We start from the raw sequence: 22,177 nt of genomic DNA, 5'->3' as shown, positions 1-22,177 counted from the left end.
ACTCATGAGTACTTTTGACTCAAAGACAAGACGTGTCTTTCTTGGAGTGGAGCTTTAATATACAGGCTTGCCATTCTTGAGTACAAAACGATGTGAAACTACAGGCGTTGCTTCTCCATCTTCTCTGCATCAACTTTGCGCTCTAATGTCCCAGCCAGGGGAAAACCCCAGCAGCACATCCGGTGGAGTGACACATCAAAATAAGAGCAGTAATTTCACAATAAAACTCTCTATATTAAAATGCATTGAAACGCGCCTGAAAGGCAGAACAATTTATTTTCCAAAGGTACAGGGAGCCACAACAGAGGGCTGAAAGAGCCGCATGCGGCTCCGGAGCCGCGGGTTGCCGACCCCTGCTCTAAACTCTTAGATTCCCTAAAACCATTCATTTATCAAACTTTCACATTGGCATTTCCCAAAAGTTTTCCCAAAAGAGGCTGCTTTCAAGTGTGGTCTTCTAATTCCTTCCTCCCAGAGCACCATTATAACGTAATATTCTCCCAATATTGTGTCGTAATATTGCACTCTATTCCTTCCCTTCCCTGTCATCAGGGCCGTTCCTGACTCATTTGGCACCCTAGGCGAGACCCTCCCAACGCCCCCCGCCCAAAAAAAGATATTTAAAAAAAAAAACGTATAAACTAACTTTAAACATTTTTCACTTTATTGAACATAAAGGTGGATGTGGAGGCTGCTGTTGATCCAGTAGTGGCAGGAGTGGAAGATAAATATTTCAGAAGTGAATCTAAAAAGAGACAGTAAGGTAATTGATTAACTGGGTGTTTACATGGGAAGGTAAATACATGGTAACACCTAACATAATAACATCCCTGACCTAGGACATCCGAAACACAGCAGCAAGCTAATGTCAATATAAACATCTCAAAATTGTAACATGTAAATAATTACTGTATGTGGAACAACAGCTTCAGTATACCTGTTCTAATTAAATGTGATACACTGGTAATGACGTGTCTGATAAAGACGATGTAATCCTCTCCTGTTGTACGGCCGTCTGGGACGCATGGAGCATGTTTCCATTCATATAAATATGTAAATATTCTTAAACTTGTGTTTAAGTTGATCATTTATTTTAATGGCTTAAAATAAATTGAAGCCAGTTAGTGAAGTTCAATGACGGTAGCATCGCCTACACACAGACAAAGGTACGAGACTGTCAGTGCGTCAGAGCACAAACTTTGAAAGAAACGATTTCTATCAACAATGTCATCACTACGTGCATTTCGTACATCACTGTCTTTGATACTTTCTTCAACACAGAAGTAACTTTATCATATTGAAAGTGAGCTAACAAAGCAGCACTAACAGTACTGTCACTACGAGGGCTAATGTTAGCCCATTAGCATTACGAGCTAGCCGATACGCGGTTGTGTGTTCATGCAGTTTCTAACAAAATATTTCATGACACCATACCTCGACTTCTTTCTTGCTCCTCCTCATCTTCTTTACGCTTTTTTCTGAAAATGGTGCAGCAACCACCATCTGGTGAAACCACACGGAATGACCCATGAGTTTTATTATTGGTACAGTGCACGGAGAACACAGTAATGAATAAAAATAACAAAGAATAATCAATATTTGCATCATTCTGCTACAGCTTGCCCTGTGGAGTTCTATAAAGAAACAGTATTCATGTTACTAAACTGTTGCTTGTCAAGATATGTTGAACATGTCCCTGAAGCAAACTTAACTGTTGCATGTATTTACTTCCTCATCAAACATCTGCAATACCAATGACTAATTTGTGAAACACTGAATCCTGCAAAGTAACTTTTGCCTTTTTGGTGCAGCACTGTATGTCCTGTTTATGATACAAACTACGAAAGGAAGAACTCACTCATTAAAAAAATCCTACTAATAGTGATAAAGTTATAAAGGGCAGATCAAGATTTCCAAATGAAATTCTGTTCCTCTAAAGGCAACGGTGCGCACGTTTACATGCAAGGTTGGTAAGTAGAGAACTGTTTATTTTTGCTTCTTGCACTTCTCCATGAGGTGGACGCTGATGACGGCAGAAACCATGATGATCAGACCAACTGAGAACACAACCGTCTTCACCAGACAGATGGAGAGACTCTCTGAAACTGCAAAAATCAAAACAGCACAATTTAACTATGACTAATAATCCGGTAACTCCTCTTACTGTAAGTAGATGGTAATTTGTAAACAGTGGAGCTTATTCAAATGCTGTCATTTTTCAAAACACAAGCAATGCATTGGTCAGTGCAGTGTCCACAAACCATCATTGCCTTTTAATTAAAACTTGTGTACTGTACTGTCTAGTTTGACCTCTCACACACACACAAAGAGCTTGTGCTTCAGACTTTGTCGTCTTGTAAAAGTTTCCATTGGGTTGCACTTTACACAGGATTGACATGAATTCAGTTTATACAGCATGTTTTCCAGTTTTATCATTGTTTATGCTTGAGATTGATTTAAATGTCCTATTTTCCAAATTTTAACATTTGTTCAATTTCAAAATCCCACAACAGTAGTCACTTAAACTTATTTACAAGGACATTTAAAATGTTTATGTTTTAAATACATGTTAATTGCAATAAATTGAACTCCAGCTGTTGATTATTGTCAGGAAATTGTTTAGTTTGTTCGTCTTACCAGCAGGTTGGAGGCAGAAATCTTGAATCTCTGTCATGTTTTCAGTCCAGCTGATCTGGTTGCACTACTTTTTTCAAGCCTTAAATCTTTTCTAGAAATATTTCTGTAAACTACGTAGTGTTTCTGAAGAGCCATCATGTTTGTCCAATTTGAAATCCAGGATTACATGACTCACAGTGAACGCGGTGGTTCATTTAGGTGCAGACAGAACTTTTGAGCAGTTATCTTTGTTGGTCAATAGTCATGGGAAGAAAAAAAAACCCTGACAACAGCTGTGCTGGCACATCTACACATTAACTGATTTTCAAATAAACTAATGCAAGTCATTTTTAAACAAGCAAATTTTTTTGGAGGGAAAGTTAGAATACAAATTCCTTGGTAGCAGACCTCCTCTGATGGGATCAATAATTGAATATGATCGACTAAAGCCTAATGAGTGGAGCCAGACTGACAGACTTTCAAACTACCAGCCACCCAAAAGTCAACAGTTACAGTTCATTGTGTTATTATTATTGTGATAAATCCAGTCTGTCCATTATTGATTGCTTTGTCTTTCAGTCTTACCAGGATCTAGTTTGCAGAAATCATGAATCTCTGTCATGATTTCAGTCCAGCTGACCTGGTTGCTGTGGTTGCAGAAGATCAATACATTTGACAGATTAATACGCAGAGAAGCTCCAGAGTTGGTGGTCTCTGATTGTTCTCCTCCGTCCTGATTGCAGGTTTGATAAATACATCTAAAGCTGCTGCTGATGTCAGAGTCCACTGTTCTGCAGGTTGCATTGATGATACAAAAGTCTGATCTGCTTAACACAGAGTCCACATTCAGCTCAACTGGAGACACTGGATCTGTGGAGGAATGTTAGTGTGAAATGTTTTAGAAACGTAGCAGCAGTTACTCTACTGAAGAGTCAGAAATGTTAAGAAACCTACCTTGAACTGTGACGCTGTATTCAGCTATTATTCGTTCTCTAGCCCCTGACACTTGTGCATCATAAACTCCACTGTCGGCTGCTTGTAGATTCTTCAGTTTCACAGAGTAATTTGTCACAGAAACCCTTCCAGTGTAGTTATCAAAGATATCTGGCTCTATCCCAGGAATAAATCTTACTAAAGTGTCCCTTACATTAAATCTCCATATAAGAATATCCTTTTGTTGAGGAGCAAAAGATTTTGGGACTTCCAGAAGAACATCTTCTCCCTTCTTCACAAACACAGCGCTGGACCCTGTAAAGAAAGGATACACATAATATTAATGAAAAACACAATATATAGTGTTCTGTCAATGCTGAATTTCTGTACATCATTTTTAACACATTTCTGATGATCAGTTCAAATCATAAAGGCATTATCATGGTTTATTAACAGGAGGGTTCCCACTTCAAACTATTTGAAAATGACTTCAATTTCTTCAGCTCAGTGTTTTGGCAACACTTTAATAGGATACAGTTTAAAAGATAAAACTGAGGCCAACTAGAGCAAGATGTTAGTAACAACCTTTATATTTATTTTTTAACAATGTAGAGTCTTATCTTTGTCTCCTTTTCAATGGCTGGCTCTTTTTGAGCCATCTCCCTTATGATAACTAGCTTTAATAGTTTGATATTACGTGTTTAAAATGTGTGTTAAGCTCATCTGGAATTGCTGCAACAGTTTCAAAGCTATGAAAAGTAAATCAGCATGTGCTCTGTGACAGTATCAAACTCAGTGTGTCTGACCTGCCACCTTGTGCTGCTTAAGAGAACAATAACAACAAAACTGATCCCACAAATTCAGTTTCACAGAGTAATTTGTCAAAGAAACCCTTCCAGCATAAGCATTAGAGATTTTTGGCTTCGTTTCAGGAAAACATTTTAATAAATAAAATGTTGTTTTCATTAAATGTCCAGATCAGAACATCATTTTGTGCAAGAATAACATTTTTCCCTTCTGTATAACCACATAAGTCACAGCAGTGGACCCTGTAAAAACAGTGGACATCACAACAGAACTAAATTCAATCATCTGTGTTTTTTCAGGTAAGTCTGAACATGCAGTAAATTTCTGAACATTGACCCTGCGACAAACACAGTTCAACAGAATGAAGACCTGCTGCTGACCCTCTAAGGAAAAATATGAAGAAATAACTTCTTGCTCTGTCTGGATCACAGTGATGCTTCCTTTGTGATTTTGTAGTTGGTCTTAAAATGTTTTAAGTCTCAAACTTCTATGAATCCTAAGATAAAAGCTGAAGCAACTTTATGTGTTGGTCAGTTCTTCCTCTGGAGATCCATTTTTTAATCAGAATAAAAAATCATGTATCATTACTGTAGCTGTTCATAGCATTTAATCAGATGGTGTTCATATCTTACCTGGTGTCTGAATGCAGAGAAGCAGCCCCACTATAACAAAGAAAGACATTTCAGTCTCGAGCTGATCTGACTCCAACACAGAAGTGTGAAGTGTTGAGGTCTAGCAACAGCATGACAGATTTCAAGTCATCTCTCAGATGAGTGCTTCCTGTTAAAACCACATAGAGTTTAGCTCTCATGCAAAAGTGAACACATGCGTTTCCAAACAAGGCTCTGTTTATTGTTGTAAACCTGCTGATAAAAGCAGAAGTGATTTCTACATTTTATCAAGGAAGCAGTCTGGAGTGTAAATGTATGAAAAGACAATAAAAAAGAGTCACATTATGTGTTCTAGCAGCTCTTACAGACTTCTCTGAATAAATAATAGCACCATTTTTATGATGTTTTTATTCACTTGAGGAGAATTACTTCTTTAGTACAGTATAAAATCAGAAAAGTACTGTGTTGAAGTTTGTATCTTAATAGATGACAGTTGAGCTCAATTGAGTGGCTCTCTGGACTTGCAGTGATGACCGCTTCCTTTGGCTTGCTCTGGGGGTCAGGCATATGGGTTCTGTAAAGCGTCTTGAGACGATTTGACTGTAATTGACGCTATATAAATAAAATTGAATTGAATTGAATTGAATTGAATTGAATTCTAATAGGTCTATGTTCAACACCTCACATGTCTCTGAATGTAACAAGAAGCAGAGCAGTTGCAGAACTATGAAGTCAGTTTTTGGTTCTTTATGAAGACCATTTTGTGCTGCACCGGTGTTAAACAAAAACATCCATCCATCCATCCATCCATTCTCTATACACCACTTTATCCTCACTAGGGTCGCGGGGGGTGCTGGAGCCTATCCCAGCTGACTCGGCAAAGGCAGGGGACACCCTGGACAGGTCGCCAGTCTGTCACAGGGCTACATATACAGACAAACAATCACACGCGCATTCACACCTACGGGCAATTTAGAGTAATCAATTAACCTCAGCATATTTTTGGACTGTGGGAGGAAGCCGGAGTGCCCGGAGAAAACCCACACATGCACAGGGAGAACATGCAAACTCCATGCAGAAAGATCCCAGGCCCACCCCGGGATTCAAACCAGGATCTTCTTGCTGCAAGGCGAAAGTGCTAACCACTAGACCACTGTGCAGCCCTAAACAAAACATTCATCTCAATAATTTGACTTTCCTTTTTTTTTTTCTCTCTTTTTTTGTGTCCTGTCCGGCAACAGAGCAGGCAGAATGAGGATCTGGCTGCTACATTGTGCCATACAAGTTTGCTTTTCCAAGGGGAGTTCGTAAGTATAAGACTCCCCTTGATACTGTACAGTAATTTATTTAGATTGAGTACTTGTTGATTAGTTAAATATACATACATTTGCCGGACCTGACAGGGGAAAGGCAGGAAGAAAGAAACGAGAAAAGGAGAAAAAAAACAACAACAAGAGGGGATAGTGAAGAGAAAAGGAAAAGTGCAAGAATACAATTATCTTTCAATTGATACCGACACAACAGATAACAAGCTAGTACACCTTAACAAAGACACACCAGAACGCATCCTACGGGTTTTGTTCCGAAACACAGCTAGTAATTATTCAAATCATCTATGTGAAACACACAAACTGAGGAAACATGTCTTTTGATATTTTGGCACCAGGACAAACTTAACACCCCCCAAGACAGCATGGTTGCTATGTTCACATGCAGAGTACGGTGCAATTGTGACTGTGATCATGCAACTATGACCTCTGACCTCCGTGAAGGCCAGAAGCGGGCCCGAGAGCCCACAAGACCCAGGCGAGCCGGCAGCAATCCCAGAGCAGAGATCCGAGCCACCAAACCACGAGGACGACCACGGACCGGCCCGGAAGGGGGCAGAGGGAGAACCCGGCCAGGACCTCCAGCGCCCAGCAGGGCCGGGCCCCAGGCGACCAAGATCGGCGGCCGCCGACCCCGCCAGGGGCCGGAGGCCCAGGGCGGACCCAGCACAGGACCCCGGGCCCCAGGCGCCAAAGAGGCAACCCCCGCCCCCCAGGCAGAGGGCCAACATCGCCAGGGGAACCAGCCACCCTAGACGGCCACCCGGCATGGGCCGGCGCCCCCGCCGCAGCCCAAGATCCAGGGCACCCCACCCCCCACCCCCTCCCCACCCCCTCCCCACCCCCCTCCCTGCCACCCCACCCCTCCCCCGGCAACCCAACCCCACCGCCGCCAGAGAGCCCCAACCGCCGCCCCCACCCCGACCCCAGACCGGACCAAGCACGAAGCCGCCCCCCCAGCGCGGGAGCCCAGACCCCCACTCCAAGACAGCACCACGCACCCAGTCCCCAGGCCCCCCGCACCGACATCCGACCGCCAAGGTGGCGAGGCCCCAATTCACCCCTTACATTAGGTGATGGAGCTGATCACAGGGGACCAGAGGGAACGAAAATCAGCTAACTGATCCCTTGAACCTGCAGACATTGTCTCGAAGCTGATGTAGTCTAATAAGAGATTCCTAAACTGCTTATTGTTCAGATTGTTTTTGGCTTTCCAATTTATAAGGATAGTTTTCTTTGCGATGCATAAGCTGGTGAGAACCATACATACAGAGTTAGATCCTATGTTGATTTCACCTAAGTCACCTAATAGGCACAATGTGGGACTTGCAGTAATGTTGCATTTAAACCATAATGACAGGTCTTCACATACCTCAAGCCAGAACCTTTGAACAGGTGCGCAGGACCACATGGCATGGAGGTAACTGTCAGTCATGTTATCACTGCAGTGTGAGCAAATATCCGAATGGGACAGACCCATCCTGAACATCCTTTGTCCTGTATAATGAACTCTGTGCAGAATTTTAAATTGTATAAGTTGCATATTTGAGTTCTTTGACATTTTTAAGGTATTTAAACATATTTGTGACCATGCATTTTGATTAAGATTACTGGATAGGTCAGCTTCCCATTTTGTTGTAGGAAGAAAGATTGTATCTTCTGACTTTGATAATATTCTATATAGTTTTGATAATAGCTTTGGGGGACGAAAACTTAAGAATTCTTCTATTTTAAGAGGAAGCTGCCAGTGTAATTGGTTGAGAGTGTATTTTTTTCCTATGATCGATTTAAGTTGGTGGTATTCTAAAAATTTTGTGTTGCTAATTCCATATTGTGAAATGAGTGTGTGAAATGACAGAAAGTTACCATCTTCTATGATATGTTCTAACTGTTTTATCCCTTGGTTTCTCCAGTGAGTAAAATGTATCATCTTTTTGTTTTGTAGAATGTCAGGGTGATTCCAGATTGGAGTAAATTTACATGGAATGATTGAAGACTTACTTAATTTTAGAAATTCCCACCAAGCCATTAAAGAGGAGCTGATATTAATGCTTTTGAAACACTGATGAGATTTAATAGTTGTGCTGATAAATGGCAAGTCAGAAATGGCTATGTCCTCACATATTGCTTGCTCTACATCTAACCATAACTCATCTACATTACTAGGTTTTAGCGATTTGGAAATATACTGCAACTTACTAGCTAGGAAGTAGTGACTGAAGTTGGGTAAATCCAGTCCACCTCGATCTTTAGTCTGTTGTAGAGTCTTTAAACTGATACGTGATGGTTTGTTTTTCCAAAGAAATTTGGATATATATGAGTCCAGTGATTTAAACCAACAGGAGGATGGTTTGGATGGTATCATTGAGAATACATAGTTAACTTTAGGTAAAACCATCATTTTAATAGTGGCTACTCTCCCCATGAGTGACATGGGTAAGTGCTTCCACCGTATAAGATCGTCCTCTATTGTTTTCAATAACTGAACATAATTTAGTTTTGTAAGTTCTGATATCCTGGGAGAGATATTTATGCCTAAATATCTGAGGTTTCCTGACTGTATTGTGATGTTAGATATTCTTGGTATGTCACAATTAATAGGCATGGCTGTAGTCTTAGACCAGTTGATAGAATAATCAGATATCAATGAAAATGTATTAATAAGCGTAATTGTCTGGGAGATAGATGATTTGGAGTTATTTAGGAAAAGTAATACATCATCTGCATAAAGACTTATTTTATGTTCTATATTGTTGGCTTGGATTCCTCTGATGTCTGTATTTTGTCTTATGACAGCTGCAAGAGGTTCAATAAAGATGGCGAAAAGTGATGGAGAAAGTGGGCAGCCCTGCCTAGTGCCTCTCTGCAAACAGAAACTTGGAGAAGTCTGGTCATTGGTCTTAACACAAGCAGCCGGGTTATTATAAAAGATTTTTATCCAGTCTATAAAAGATGGCCCAAAACCAAATCTGTTTAATGTTGCAAACAGAAATTTCCAATTTACTCGATCAAATGCTTTTTCTGCGTCTAACGAGATGATTGTGGATTCTAAATGATGTATTGTGGAATAATCTGTTAATTAATCTGCGCATATTAGTAGAGGAATGTCTCCCTTTAATAAAACCTGTTTGATCAGGATGTATTATAAGGGGGGTTACTTTTTCTATTCTACTGGCGAGAGCTTTGCTGATAATTTTGAGATCTACATTTATTAATGAAATTGGACGGTAGCTAGATGGAAGTGTGGGGTCTTTTTCTGGTTTTAATAACAAAATAATTTTGGCTAAGTTCATATTTGAAGGTATTTTTTGTTTGTTTTTAATTTCTGTTACCATTTTATGAAAGGTGGGAGCCAACGTTGTCCAAAATTCTTTATAAAATTCAACTGGATAGCCATCTGGACCGGGTGCTTTATTGTTCGGCATATGCTGCAGAGATTTGTGAAGTTCTTCGACTGACAGAGGAGAATCCAACACCAATCTATTTTCATGTTGTAGTTTTGGTAGAGTAATTGAACTAAAGAACTGATTAATGTCCTCTTCTGTTGTCTTTATATGTGATTTGTATAATCCTTTATAGAAATGTCTAAAGGTATCATTTATCTTATCTGGGTCATGGCTGATGTTTCCATCTGGGTCTTTGACAGCAGAGATTGTTGTTTTCTCTTTGTTTACTTTTAATTGATTGGCCAGAAATTTACCAGATTTATTGCTATGTTCAAAGTTCTCTAAGCGAAGTCTTTGCACCATGAATTTAGTTTTTATCTATAATTTCATTAAGTTCAAGTTTAGCTTGTCTTATATCCTTCAGCGTGTGCTCTTCTGGAGAAACACGATAAGCTTCCTCCAGGGATTGAATTAGAAGTTCTAACTCTGAGATTCTTGAGACCTCTTTCTTTTTCTTATGTGAAGAGAAAGATATTATTTTTCCTCTCAAAACTGCTTTTCTTGCTTCTCACAAAAGACACGCTGATGTTTCTGGCAAGTCGTTATCTTCTAAATATATAGACCATTCTCTTTTAACATAGCTGATAAATTCGGGATCTTTAAGTAATGATGTGTTAAATCTCCAGTTTGTAGATGGGGGTTTATTATTCTTATTTTTAAGGGTAAATAATACAGGTGCATGATCGCTAATGGCAATGGGATGGATTTTGATTTCTGAAATGTCATTCATCAGCGTGTTGCTAATTAAGAAATAATCTAGTCTAGAGTAAGAACGATGAGCTGAAGAAAAGAATGTATATTCTCTTACAGTAGGGTGATGAGAACGCCACGCATCACAAAGACCAAAATCCTTCATATATTGTTGAACTGTTTCTGAGGATCGCCACACTCGCTGGTTTCCTGTGGTACTGAGCCTGTCCATTCCCGGGTCACACACCATGTTGAAGTCCCCTCCTATAATCAGTGCGTTATTTGAGTAGCCATCAAGTGAAGTGAAGAGAGAGTGAAAAAAGGAGGGGTCATCAACATTTGGACCATACACACGTGGACAAAATTGTTGGTACCCCTCAGTTAAAGAAGGAAAAACCCACAATTCTCACTGAAATCACTTGAAACTCACAAAAGTAACAATAAATAAAAATTTATTGAAAATTAAATAATCAAAAACAGCCATTACTTTTGAATTGTTGATTAACATAATTATTTAAAAAAACAAACTAATGAAACAGGCCTGGACAAAAATGATGGTACCTCTATAAAAGATTGAAAACTATTTGACCAGAGTGACATGATTAACTCAGGTGTGTCATTTAATTGACATCACAGGTATTTCCAAACTCATAATCAGTCAGTCTGCCTATTTAAAGGGAGACAAGTAGTCACCCTGCTGTTTGGTGAAAAGGTGTGTACCACACTGAACATGGACAACAGAAAGCGAAGGAGAGAATTGTCCCAGGACATCCGAAAAAAAATTATAGACAAACATCTTAAAGGTAAAGGCTATAAGACCATCTCTAAACAGCTTGAAGTTCCTGTGACAACAGTGGCTCATATTATTCAGAAGTTCAAGACCCACGGGACAGTAGCCAATCTCCCTGGACGTGGCCGCAAGAGGAAAATTGATGACAAATTGAAGAGACGGATCGTTCGAATTGTATCCAAAGAGCCCAGAGCAACCTCCAAAGAAATTAAAGGTGAACTCCAAGGCCAAGGTACATCAGTGTCAGATCGCACCATTCGTCGTTGTTTGAGCCAAAGTGGACTTCATGGGAGACGACCAAGGAGGACACCACTGCTGAAAAAAACTCATAAAAAAGCCAGACTGGAATTTGCAAAAATGCATGTTGACAAGCCACAAAGCTTCTGGGAGAATGTCCTTTGGACAAATGAGACCAAACTGGAGCTTTTTGGTAAGGCACATCAACTCTATGTTCATAGACTCAAAAACCAAGCATACGAAGAAAAGAACACTGTCCCTACGGTGAAACATGGAGGAGGCTCAGTAATGTTTTGGGGCTGCTTTGCTGCATCTGGCACAGGGTGTCTTGAAAGTGTGCAAGGTACGATGAAATCTGAAGACTATCAAGGCATTCTGGAGAGAAATGTGCTGCCTAGTGTCAGAAAGCTTGGTCTCAGTCGCAGGTCATGGGTCTTCCAACAGGACAACCATCCAAAACACACAGCCAAAAACACCCAAGAATGGCTGAGAGAAAAGCGTTGGACTATTCTAAAGTGGCCTTCTATGAGCCCAGATCTGAATCCCATTGAACATATGTGGAAGGAGCTGAAACATGCCATTTGGAGAAGACACCCATCAAACCTGAGACAACTGGAGCTGTTTGCTCATGAGGAGTGGGCCACATTCCAAGTGACAAACCTTAGTGCGTTCATGACTGAACAACTAAAGTAAGTGCTACATGCATATTACCAGAGCTTATATCTGAAAGGGGCCACATACGTGCATACATGCCAGCTAAGTGTGCATTCTGAATCACCCTGTTTAATATTTTCAGACGTGGTTGTGCTGTTCCAACAAGCTTTAAGTAAATGTGTTTATGTGAGCTGTGTATAGTGCTGATGTGTGTCAACAAATTCCTATTCTCATGTCTGTGTGTGAGGTTTGAGTGATTATAACAGGTGAAATATTGGTGAACTGTGAAAAGGTGAGAAAGAAAAAGAGTGAAAAGTGAAACGAATAACTGAAAAAAATAAAATATGATTTAAAAAGGACATTGGTGCTGTGAGTAGTGCAGTGAAGACGGGAATTAATTTTAGTATTAATTATTTTATGGCAGTGTTGTGTATAATGACATTGTGAGTGAGATCAAGCACATCACCTGACATCAGAAGAGCCATGGAGTGGTGTTCCGGTCGCGGTACAGTTGACCGTTGATAGTTTGTCCACCGCGATGACAGCACGAGAGCCTTCAGCTATAGCTTTCTACCTGATGGGAAACAGGGCTCTGCGCCGATCCAGGATCTCTTTAGGGAACTGATCGTTAACGCCGAAGTTGGTTCCCTTCAGCTCCCGGCCCTGACGCTTCACCTGCTCCTTCTGCTTGTAGTTAGCAAACTTTGCTATGATGGGTCTCGGCCTGTGCTCTCCGGGTCGTTTCCCTCCGAGACGGTGCACTTGGAGGAAAGCGATGTTTTTAACGGTTTCCTCCGGGAGCTTCAGGTGAGTCTGGATGAAATTCTTCACCGTCGACTCGGGGTCTTCCTCCGTCTGTTCCAGGATTCCAGAGAAGACCAGGTTGTCTCTCATGCTCCGGGACTGGAGATCAATCACAGTTTCTTTAATTTTTTTATTTTCCTCTGATAGTCGGATGAACCCCTCGGTGAGGGATTTTACCGACTCTCTGAGGCTCGTGTTCTCCGTCGTCAGCTTCTCCACCTGCTGCTGGCTGAATTCCAGGGACTGGCGTATAGCCTGGAATTCCTGATGGAGCACTTCCAGCAGGCTCAGACGAGCGTCGAGACTGGACAATTTCTTATCTATAGAGAGAAGAACATCCGTCGAGTCGTTCCCAGGTGGAGAAATGGCTTCAGATGAATTATCATCCCGGAGCCTCTTAGCTTTAGCTCCGGCAGGAGTTGAGGTTTGGTTTGGCTTCCCCATGACGAGTGTGTCGTAGCAGCGATCTATAAACTCCGTCAGGCTGGCCAAATCTTCCTCGCTGTGCTCCAGAGTGGATCTGAAAGACACTTACTTCCACTTTCTACCGATTATTATTGTTATTATTATTTTAAAGTTGAAGGATTAGGGGAAGTAAATCCACAAGCAAATGTGTGAGCGCGCTTTGTTTGAATTATCCGTCTCACAGAAAGTGCGTCACTTACCACATCCTACGTCACTTACCTGCACCCAACCAATCACTGCTATGAACTGTGTCAAGCTCCAAATCTCAATAATTTGACTTTCCAAGATAACAGTGCAGCACGTTTGAAAAACTGGAGGGTCACTTGATGCAGTCTGCAAGAGAACTGTGAGCCGAAGCAAACAACCAAAACTACACAGAAATGGTTTAAAGACAACAAGGTGAATGTTTTGAAGTAGCTGAGTCAGAATCCAGACCTTCATCCAATTCAGAACTCGTAGCTGGACTTGAATATGACTGTTCACTAACCATCCCTCTTTATCCTGACAGTTTTACATTGGGGTAAAGGTGCATGTCCCCATGTTCAGGCTGACTGAGACCATCCACACAGGCTAATGCTGTAATTGAGGCCGAAGCTGCATCTACTAAATACTGACTTGAGGAGGTCAATGTAAATACCTATTTTACTCTCTGAATATAATGCATAGCATGCAAAGAGACCATGAATGTTGTTGTTAGAAGAAAGGAAAAGCAAAACCACCATCAGACTGTAAAGGAACTGCAGGAACATTCATCTGACACAGAAGTGATGGTGCAGCATTGATGCACAAACACATTCTGTGCATTCAAACTGTAGAGATGGTAAAAATGACAGAAAATAAATGTGAAATAATGATTTTTATTAAACTGAGTTCAACGCAGAGGTCACATAATGAAAAAGAACAAATTACTATTTGTGAAAATAATACAGATTTTTAATGTGGACATTATTTACAGTTGTAGTCTGTTTCTTCTTTTACAATCAACAAAAAATTTGTAACTGGTCCTTTTGCATATAAAACATACAACATGCCCTGTGGAGTTTTATGTAAAGAAATAATATTTATATTACTAAACCGTTGCTTGTCAAGCTGTGCTGTAAATGTTCCTGAAACCTTATCACAGTATTGCAACATATACTTCCTCATCAAATATGTGCAATATCAATTACTAATTTCTAAAACACTTTGAATCCTGCAGTGTAACTTCTGCCTTTTTTGATGCAGCACATATGTCCTGTTTATGATACAAACTATTAAAGGAAAAACTCACTCATTAAAAAAGTCCTACTAATAGTGATAAAGCTCTAAAAGGCAGATCAAATGTTATGATTTCCAAATGAAATTCCGTTCTTCTAAAGCCATCACTCCGCACAGATACATGCTAAATTGGTAAGTAGAGAACTGTTTATTTTTGCTTCTTGCACTTCTCCATGAGGTGGACACTGATGACGGCAGAAACCATGATGAGCAGACCCACTGAGAACACAACCGTCTTCACCAGACAGATAGAGAGACTCTCTGAAAGTGCAAAAATCAAAACAGTACAATTTAACTATGACTAATAATCCAGTAACTCCTGTTACTGTATGTAGATGGTAATTTGTAAGCAATAAAACTTATTCAAATGCTGTCATATTTCAAAATACAAACAATGCATCAGTTCAAGAGTAAATTGAAAAATAGTTCCTCATTCATTGAAATTTTACATTGTAACACCAACAGCTTTCATTTCTGTCAAATGTAATGACCAGCCGTCAGCTGAGGAGGCGCACGAGAAGGTGGGAATGATTTCAGCATTACCCTTCTTTCCCATAAAAGCCAGATGCTGACACTACTCGATGCTGGATCGTAGTACTACCTTGTTTTGGACTCCCTGCCTGCTTGTCATCCCTTACCTGGATTGCACACCATTCACCCTCATCAGCCTGGACAGATCTGGACTGCCACCAGCCAAGCTCCGTCATTAACAGCACCTGTTGAAACGCCGCCATCTGCCCTGTCACACACCACCTCTGCCTGCCTCAGCCCTCCCTGTGTTCCCTCATACCTGCAGCCTGCAAAGTTCCCTGCTCAGTCTCTGGGTCCAGCTCTGTTTTTGTGATTTAGTGATTGTCAGCATTCGTATTTTCCGAGCGTATTCCTAGCCGCTGAAGTCTCAGCATTAGTGTGTGTGTTGTATTAGTGTTTGGCAATAACTTTCCTGGCTCAGTGATACCTAGTTTGGGTTAATTGTCATTTATTAAGTTAATTTTTTGACTGGACTGTGGCATTAAGTATCCTCTGAACCCACATGAGTCTCTGTTCAGCCTGAGTAGTGCGGTAACTACTTCCTGTTTCATGACTTATTCAATGACACTTCCTATTGCAATTGTCTGTCATGTCTCCGTTGTGCTGTTTGAGTCTCTGATTCAGCATTGTAACAGACATTTAAATGTTTATGTATTAAATACATGTTAATTGCAATAAATTTAACTCCAGCTGTTGATTATTGTCAGGAAATTGTTTAGTTCGTTCGTCTTACCAGCAGGTTGGAAGCAGAAATCTTGAATCTCTGTCATGTTTTCAGTCCAGTTGACCTGGTTGCTGTGGTTGCAGATGATCAATACTTTCGACAGACTAATACGTAGAGAAGCTCCAGAGTTGGTGGTCTTTGATTGTTCTCCTCCATCCTGATGGCAGGTTTTATGAACACATCTGAAAGTGCTGCTTAAGTCGGAGTCCACTGTTCTGCAGGTTGCATTGACGATACAAGAGTCTGAGCTGTTTAACACAGAGTAGACATTCACTTTCACTGGAGACACTGGATCTGTGGAGGAATGTTAGTGAGAAATGTTTCAGAAACATGACAGCAGTTACTCTACTGAAGAGTCTGAAATGTTAAGAAACCTACCTTGAACTGTGACGTTGTATTCAGCTATAGCTTGTTCAGCCCCTGACACTCGTGCACTGTAAACTCCACTGTCGGCTGCTTGTAAATTCTTCAGTTTCACAGAGTAATTTGCGACAGAAACCCTTCCAGCATAATAATCAAAGATTGTTGGTTTTGTCTCAGAAATTAATCTTACTAAAATGTTCTTTTGATTGAATGTCCAGAAAAAAATATTGTTTTTCCGAGGAACAAAAGATTTTGGGACTTCCAGAAGAACATCGTTTCCTTTCTGTACAAACACAGAAGTCGCTGCACTGGACCCTGTACAAACAGTTGACATAACAGAACAAAGTTTAAGCGGTTTTTTTCAGTTAATTCTAAATATGCAGTAAATTTTGACTTTATATTTAGTCTTGAAAAGTTTTAAGTCTCAAACTTCTATGAATCATAAGATAAAAGCTTTATTAATAGAAAATATAGAAGCATGTATCATTACTGTAGCTGTTGATAGCATTAAATCAGTGTTCTTGTATTACCTGGTGTCTGAATGCAGAGAAGCAGCCCCACTATCACAAAGACAGACATTTTAGTCTCCAGCTGATTTGATTCCAAACTGCAACAGTGTGAAGTGTTGAGGTCCAGCAACAGCATGACAGACTTCAAGTCATCTCACAGGTGGGTGTTTCCTGTTAAAACCACATAGAGTTTAGTTAGACGCTACCATGCAAAAATAAACACATTAATTTCCTGGCAAACCTCCATTTACTGCTTCAAACGTGTTGCTAAAGACAGAATTTATTTCTGAATTTTATCAAGGAAGCAGTCTGCAGTGTAAATCCATTCAAAAAACACATTAAACAAGAGTCACATTATGTGCTTTAGCAAATCTTAAAGACTGCTTTAAGTAACAACAATTATTATGATTTATTTAGCCATGTAAATACAACTAGTTCTTTAGTAGACTACATAGCATCTGAAAAGTACTATGTATAAATTCATATCATAGAGGTTAACAGCTGAACTTATTTGAGTGACTCTGGACTTGCAGTGATGACCGCTTACCCTGTAATAAGTCTATGTTCAACACCTGAGATATCTCTGAATGTAAGAAGATGCAGAGCAGTTGGAAAACTATAAATGTTCTATGAAAACAGCCTGTGTATACCAAGGAATAAGGAAGTTCCATCTTTGCAGTGCAATAGGAAACTGAAATTGGATTAGCAGAACCAAAAGTCAGTTTTTGGTTCTTTATGAAGACCTTATTGTGCTGCAGTAATGTATAACAAAAACACTCATCTTGATCATTTGAATTTCAAACATAATAATGCAGCACACAAGTAAAAAAAAAAATAGCATGGGGTGAAAGTTTTATTGATCTAAATAGTGTTTGTTTGACTATATAGAAATAATTTACTCCTGTGTGATGACAGTATTGCACTGACATGATAGTTCAATTATAGCCGACTACAAGTTTCACAGCAAAACAACCACAGACAGCAGCAGAAGAGACAGGCCTTAAAAAGTAGAAGTGGAGACTTGATGTAAAAAGACTCAGATAAATTAGTATAAGACTATGAAAGAAAAAACTTCCTGACCAAATATCTGAAGCAGCTACATACAAGCATCAGGCATAACATTATGGTCACCTGCCTAATATTAACAACAAAACAAACTGTGATGTACAGCCATGGCCATAAGTTTGGACACAGCATGACTTACTATGTCTGTTTTGATGTCTATTACAGAACATAACTAATATTTTTTGACAGCACCAGTTTAATTAGTCAACAAATCAACAAGGGATATAATATTATCAATAAATCCCAACAATTGGAACAACTTTGTTCCCAAAACATAATATTAGAAGAAAATAACAAAAAAAATGCAGTACTTTCACAACCGAATTTGGTAAGAATAACAAAATGACACCAAACTCTTTTGATGTTTTTTTAAAATATGAAACTTAATATAGTTCTCAGGAGTTGTGTACTGTATTGTAAGTGACAATTTTGTGGTATTTTCTAAGATTCACAAGCGTCATGGTACTTGTATCCAAACTTATGGCCATGGCTGTACTGTGTATTCTGACACCTTTCTGTCTGAACCAGCATTTACTTCTCCTGCAATCTGGGCAACTGTAGCTCATGTGTTAGCTCAGTGAGCCTTGGCTGCCCATGACCCTGTCACCGGTTAACTACTGTTCCTTACTTGGACCACTTTTGATAGATACTGACCACTGCAGACTGGGAACACCCCACAAGAGAGGCAGTTTAGAAGATGCACTAACCTAGTTCTCTAGCCATCACAATTTGGCCCTTGTCAAACTCCCTCAAATTTTTTGCTTTTGTGGAGATGGAACAACGAGACAGCAGACATGAGAGAGTCGAGGTAGTTTACTAATTTATCTCCACTTCACAGCACATCTGAACTCAACCAACCTGCGTAGTTTTTGCGGGAAAAACAATAACAATCAGCTTAACCCTGGAACCGGAATAACGCACTACATTCACTCCCATCTTAAAGGCACAAGTCCTCTTTGGTGAATGTCTCTCATGTCTCACAAAGTGGGTCCACCACACTTTCCCATTTCTCCTGCTTCTAATAAAATGTTCACTGCTCACTGTTATGCCAGTGGGCATGTTATGACCACTGCCATAACATATGACAGTGGCCATAATGTTACGCCTGCTCGGTGTATATGGCCTGTATAGATGTTTACATTCTTTGATTTTTGGGAACTTCAGAATGCTAATGGTTCAAATACATTTGTTTTGGAATTTCTTTCATCTCTTCTTTTTACAATTTTAGTTTTATAAGCATAAAAATACATACAGGTGACACATTCAAAGAGAAACCTAAACCCTGACCCTACAGTGGGAGGATCTGGTGGCTCTGGAATGCTATGGGAGCCATTTTCCTGGTAGGGTTTAGTTCCAAAGATGAAAAATTCTTATCCCGATCGGAGACATCTGTTCAGGCCACTGTGGGCCTTCATAGTTACCAGGTCTCAACTCAATAAAACACAGATGGTGGTTTTTGGATCACCATTATCAAAACAGCAACTGAGGAAATATATTTTAGAGATATGGTGTTCATCTTTCAGCAGAGTTTGAGAGATTTGGAGAATCAATACCACACAAATGAGACACAAAAGCAACAGCTACAGATATATAAATACAGTGTTTTATTAGTAAGTCCGGCTACAGTATTAAACTGTAAACTTTTTTTTGTAATTTTCTTGTAGAGTGCTGTAATCAGTAATATAGTAAATTTTTGCTGGTCTATTTACAACCTCAACTTCCACCTCATCAGAATGAAGAACATCAGAGGCTTCCTCTCCTCTATACCGGCTGATGATTAGATTCAGGTTTTTGTAACTTTCATTGTGCTTTTAACTGTAAAACATCGTAGTTAAAACTTTTAGCAGACTATCCCTCTGGTACTGCTCTGCTCAAGACTCAAGACCAAAGTCTGCTGTTAAAACAGACTCCAGCTGTTGTCAGTGTTGATTTTTTTCCCTTTACCAGCTGAATTCACAACATTTGTTGATTTATTGTTGTGTTGTACGTACAGCACAGAGAGAATCTGTTGTGCTAAAAAACTGGCCCAAGCTATTGTTTTGTGTTTAATTTTTGTCAATCTTTTGTCTAGTTTTTGTCATTTTGTGTTCTATTTGTCTTGTTTTGGGCCTGGTGTTTGCCATTGTATGTCTCATTTGTGTCATTTCATGTCTAGTTTGTGTTGTTTTGTGTCTCATTTTTGTCTCATTTTGTGTCTCATTTTTTGTCTGATTTGTCATTTTGTGTAATTTTGTGTTGTTTTGTGTCTGATTTTTAGCGTGTTCCATTTGTGTCTCTTCTTTGTCATTTTGTGTTGTTCTGTCTTGTTTCTATTGTATTGTGTTTCATTTCTGTTGTGTTTTTCTCAGATTTGTGTTATTATATTATTTTGTTTTGTGCCTAGTTTGTGATTCTGTGTTATTTTGGGTTGTATTTGTGTCATGTTGTGTATGTGTATTTTGTTGTTTTGTGTCCTATTTGTCTTGTTTTGTGCCTGGTGTTTGTCTTTGTATGTCTCATTTTTGTGGTTTTTAGTTTAGCTTGTGTTGTTTTGTGTCTCATTTCTCATTTTGTGTAATTTTGTGTCCTATTTGTGGTTTTTATCATTTTATGTCTCATTTGTGTCTGTTCTTTCTTGTTCTGTGTCTAGTTCATGTCATTTGTGTCTCATTTTATCTTGTTTGATGTCATGTTTCTATTGTTTTGTGTTTCATTTCTGTTGTATTCTTGTCTGATTTGTGTTGTTTTAATGTTTCGTTTTGTGCCTTCTGTCATTTTGTGTAATTTTGTGTCCAGTGTATCATTTTGTATTGTTTTGCATCCTGTTTGTTGTTGTTTTGTGTCCAGTTTGTTGTTTTGTGCCTCTTTATTGTTGTTTGTGTCAACTTGTGTCTTTTCTTTGTCGTTTTGACTTGTTTTGTGGTGTTTTTAACGTCTTGTTTGCATTTTTTGTGTACCATTGTTTTCTTTCTTTGTCTGGTTTGTGTTGTTTTTTTTTTGTCTTCTTTGTTTATTCAGTTCACAATGTCAGTTTTTACAGCAGACTGCTGTTAATAGTCATCCTTGTCTTTGACCCCTTAAAACTTAATTGTATTTTGGAAAAACTGCAGACTACTGTTAGAATTTGTCTGTATTTTTATTCTTCCAACTGTTTTCAGTCTTGATTTTGTATCACATACTAGCTGGATTCACATGACATTTGTCTGATTTATTGTTGAGTTGCATGTACAGCACGGAGAGAATCCGTTCTGCTGTGACATTGGCTTGGGCTTCTTGTTTCTTGAGCTTTTGGATGACACAGCGCTTACAGTATAAAGGGGTTTCCTTTGAGAAGCCCACTGTGAATCCTTTTACTCTGATTTGCAGCGATAGGAACGAGAAGACGCTGAATCTGTCTGACAAACAATGACAGATTTGGCTTTGGTGCATCATCTGCATTTTGATGACTTACAAGTCACTCGTAATCTCTCCCGATCCACGATCCACAGACCTCAAACCCACGAAGCCGAGGAACAAATCTCTCTTCACTTCATTCCAGGTAGGAATGCCAGCGCCATTCTCTCCAACGCAAATCGACAGTGTTTGTGTCTCTCTTGCCAATTTACAGCGTTTGGAGCTCTCATAGAAATCCATCTACGTATCCACACGAGATTAAGGAAGTAGTTTATGGGAAGTGATTTAAAGAACTGAATGCAACGAGGCAGTGATCAAAGCCAGGCTTCTTTTTCTGCCAAAGCCTGGATGTCAACCAGAGCAGCTCAGTGACATACTGGAGAGTTTGTCGCCTCATCAGATGCATCTCTGCATCCTTAAAGTCCCTTTGAAAGAAGAGGCTTAAGCAGCATTAACACTGACTGAGAATAATCTGCCAACACTCCTCACTGATCAGCCTGGGATTTTTTTCGACCATGACTCAAATAATCCACCTTCAAATACAGACAGAATGCAACTTGGATCCTTTTCTGAATGCATTCACATTTTGAATCACTGATAAAATATACAGGGATCCTCATTGTTATCCACTTAACATATTCATGTCAGATTTGCCTAATATTTTATTGTTTTTCTCATGTACATACAAGATACAAAGTGTCGTACCAACGAGGTAGTTTTTGCTGCACAAATATAGTATCAGGAAAATTACATATCATTTCTTTATTATTAAACAAGAGGACAGTGTTAATTATTCCTTAAAATCAGATGTCACTTGTCTGGGATTAGATGATCAATTAAATGCAGGTTTATGAGGCTTCCTGCATATATATATAGAAAGGAGAGTTTTTGTGAACTGAAACTGAGAATATTTTCAGAATGGGAATGCAGAATCCGTTTATTTTTCGTCAGAATCAAACCTGTTGTTTTCTCATA

At 39.5% G+C, this 22,177-nt stretch overlaps 1 protein-coding gene across 1 annotated transcript; it reads right to left on the bottom strand.

The window, feature by feature from the left end:
- Positions 1 to 642: 642 nt before the first annotated feature.
- On the bottom strand, positions 643 to 16,869 carry LOC127535404 (uncharacterized). Its single transcript, XM_051953312.1, has 5 exons — positions 16,787 to 16,869; positions 3,571 to 3,864; positions 3,202 to 3,486; positions 1,435 to 2,105; positions 643 to 745 (listed from the first exon to the last, which is right to left on the bottom strand). The coding sequence occupies exons 1-4, from the start codon at positions 16,833 to 16,835 to the stop codon at positions 1,987 to 1,989; spliced, it is 747 nt and encodes a 248-aa protein (XP_051809272.1). The 5' UTR covers positions 16,836 to 16,869; the 3' UTR covers positions 643 to 745; positions 1,435 to 1,986.
- Between the last annotated feature and the right edge of the window lie 5,308 nt (positions 16,870 to 22,177).

The sequence above is a fragment of the Acanthochromis polyacanthus genome, chromosome 9, assembly GCF_021347895.1.
Source record: "Acanthochromis polyacanthus isolate Apoly-LR-REF ecotype Palm Island chromosome 9, KAUST_Apoly_ChrSc, whole genome shotgun sequence".
NCBI lineage: Eukaryota > Metazoa > Chordata > Actinopteri > Pomacentridae > Acanthochromis > Acanthochromis polyacanthus.
The sequence above is the reverse complement of the archived record's forward strand: the minus strand, read 5'-3'. Positions and strand labels throughout refer to the sequence as shown.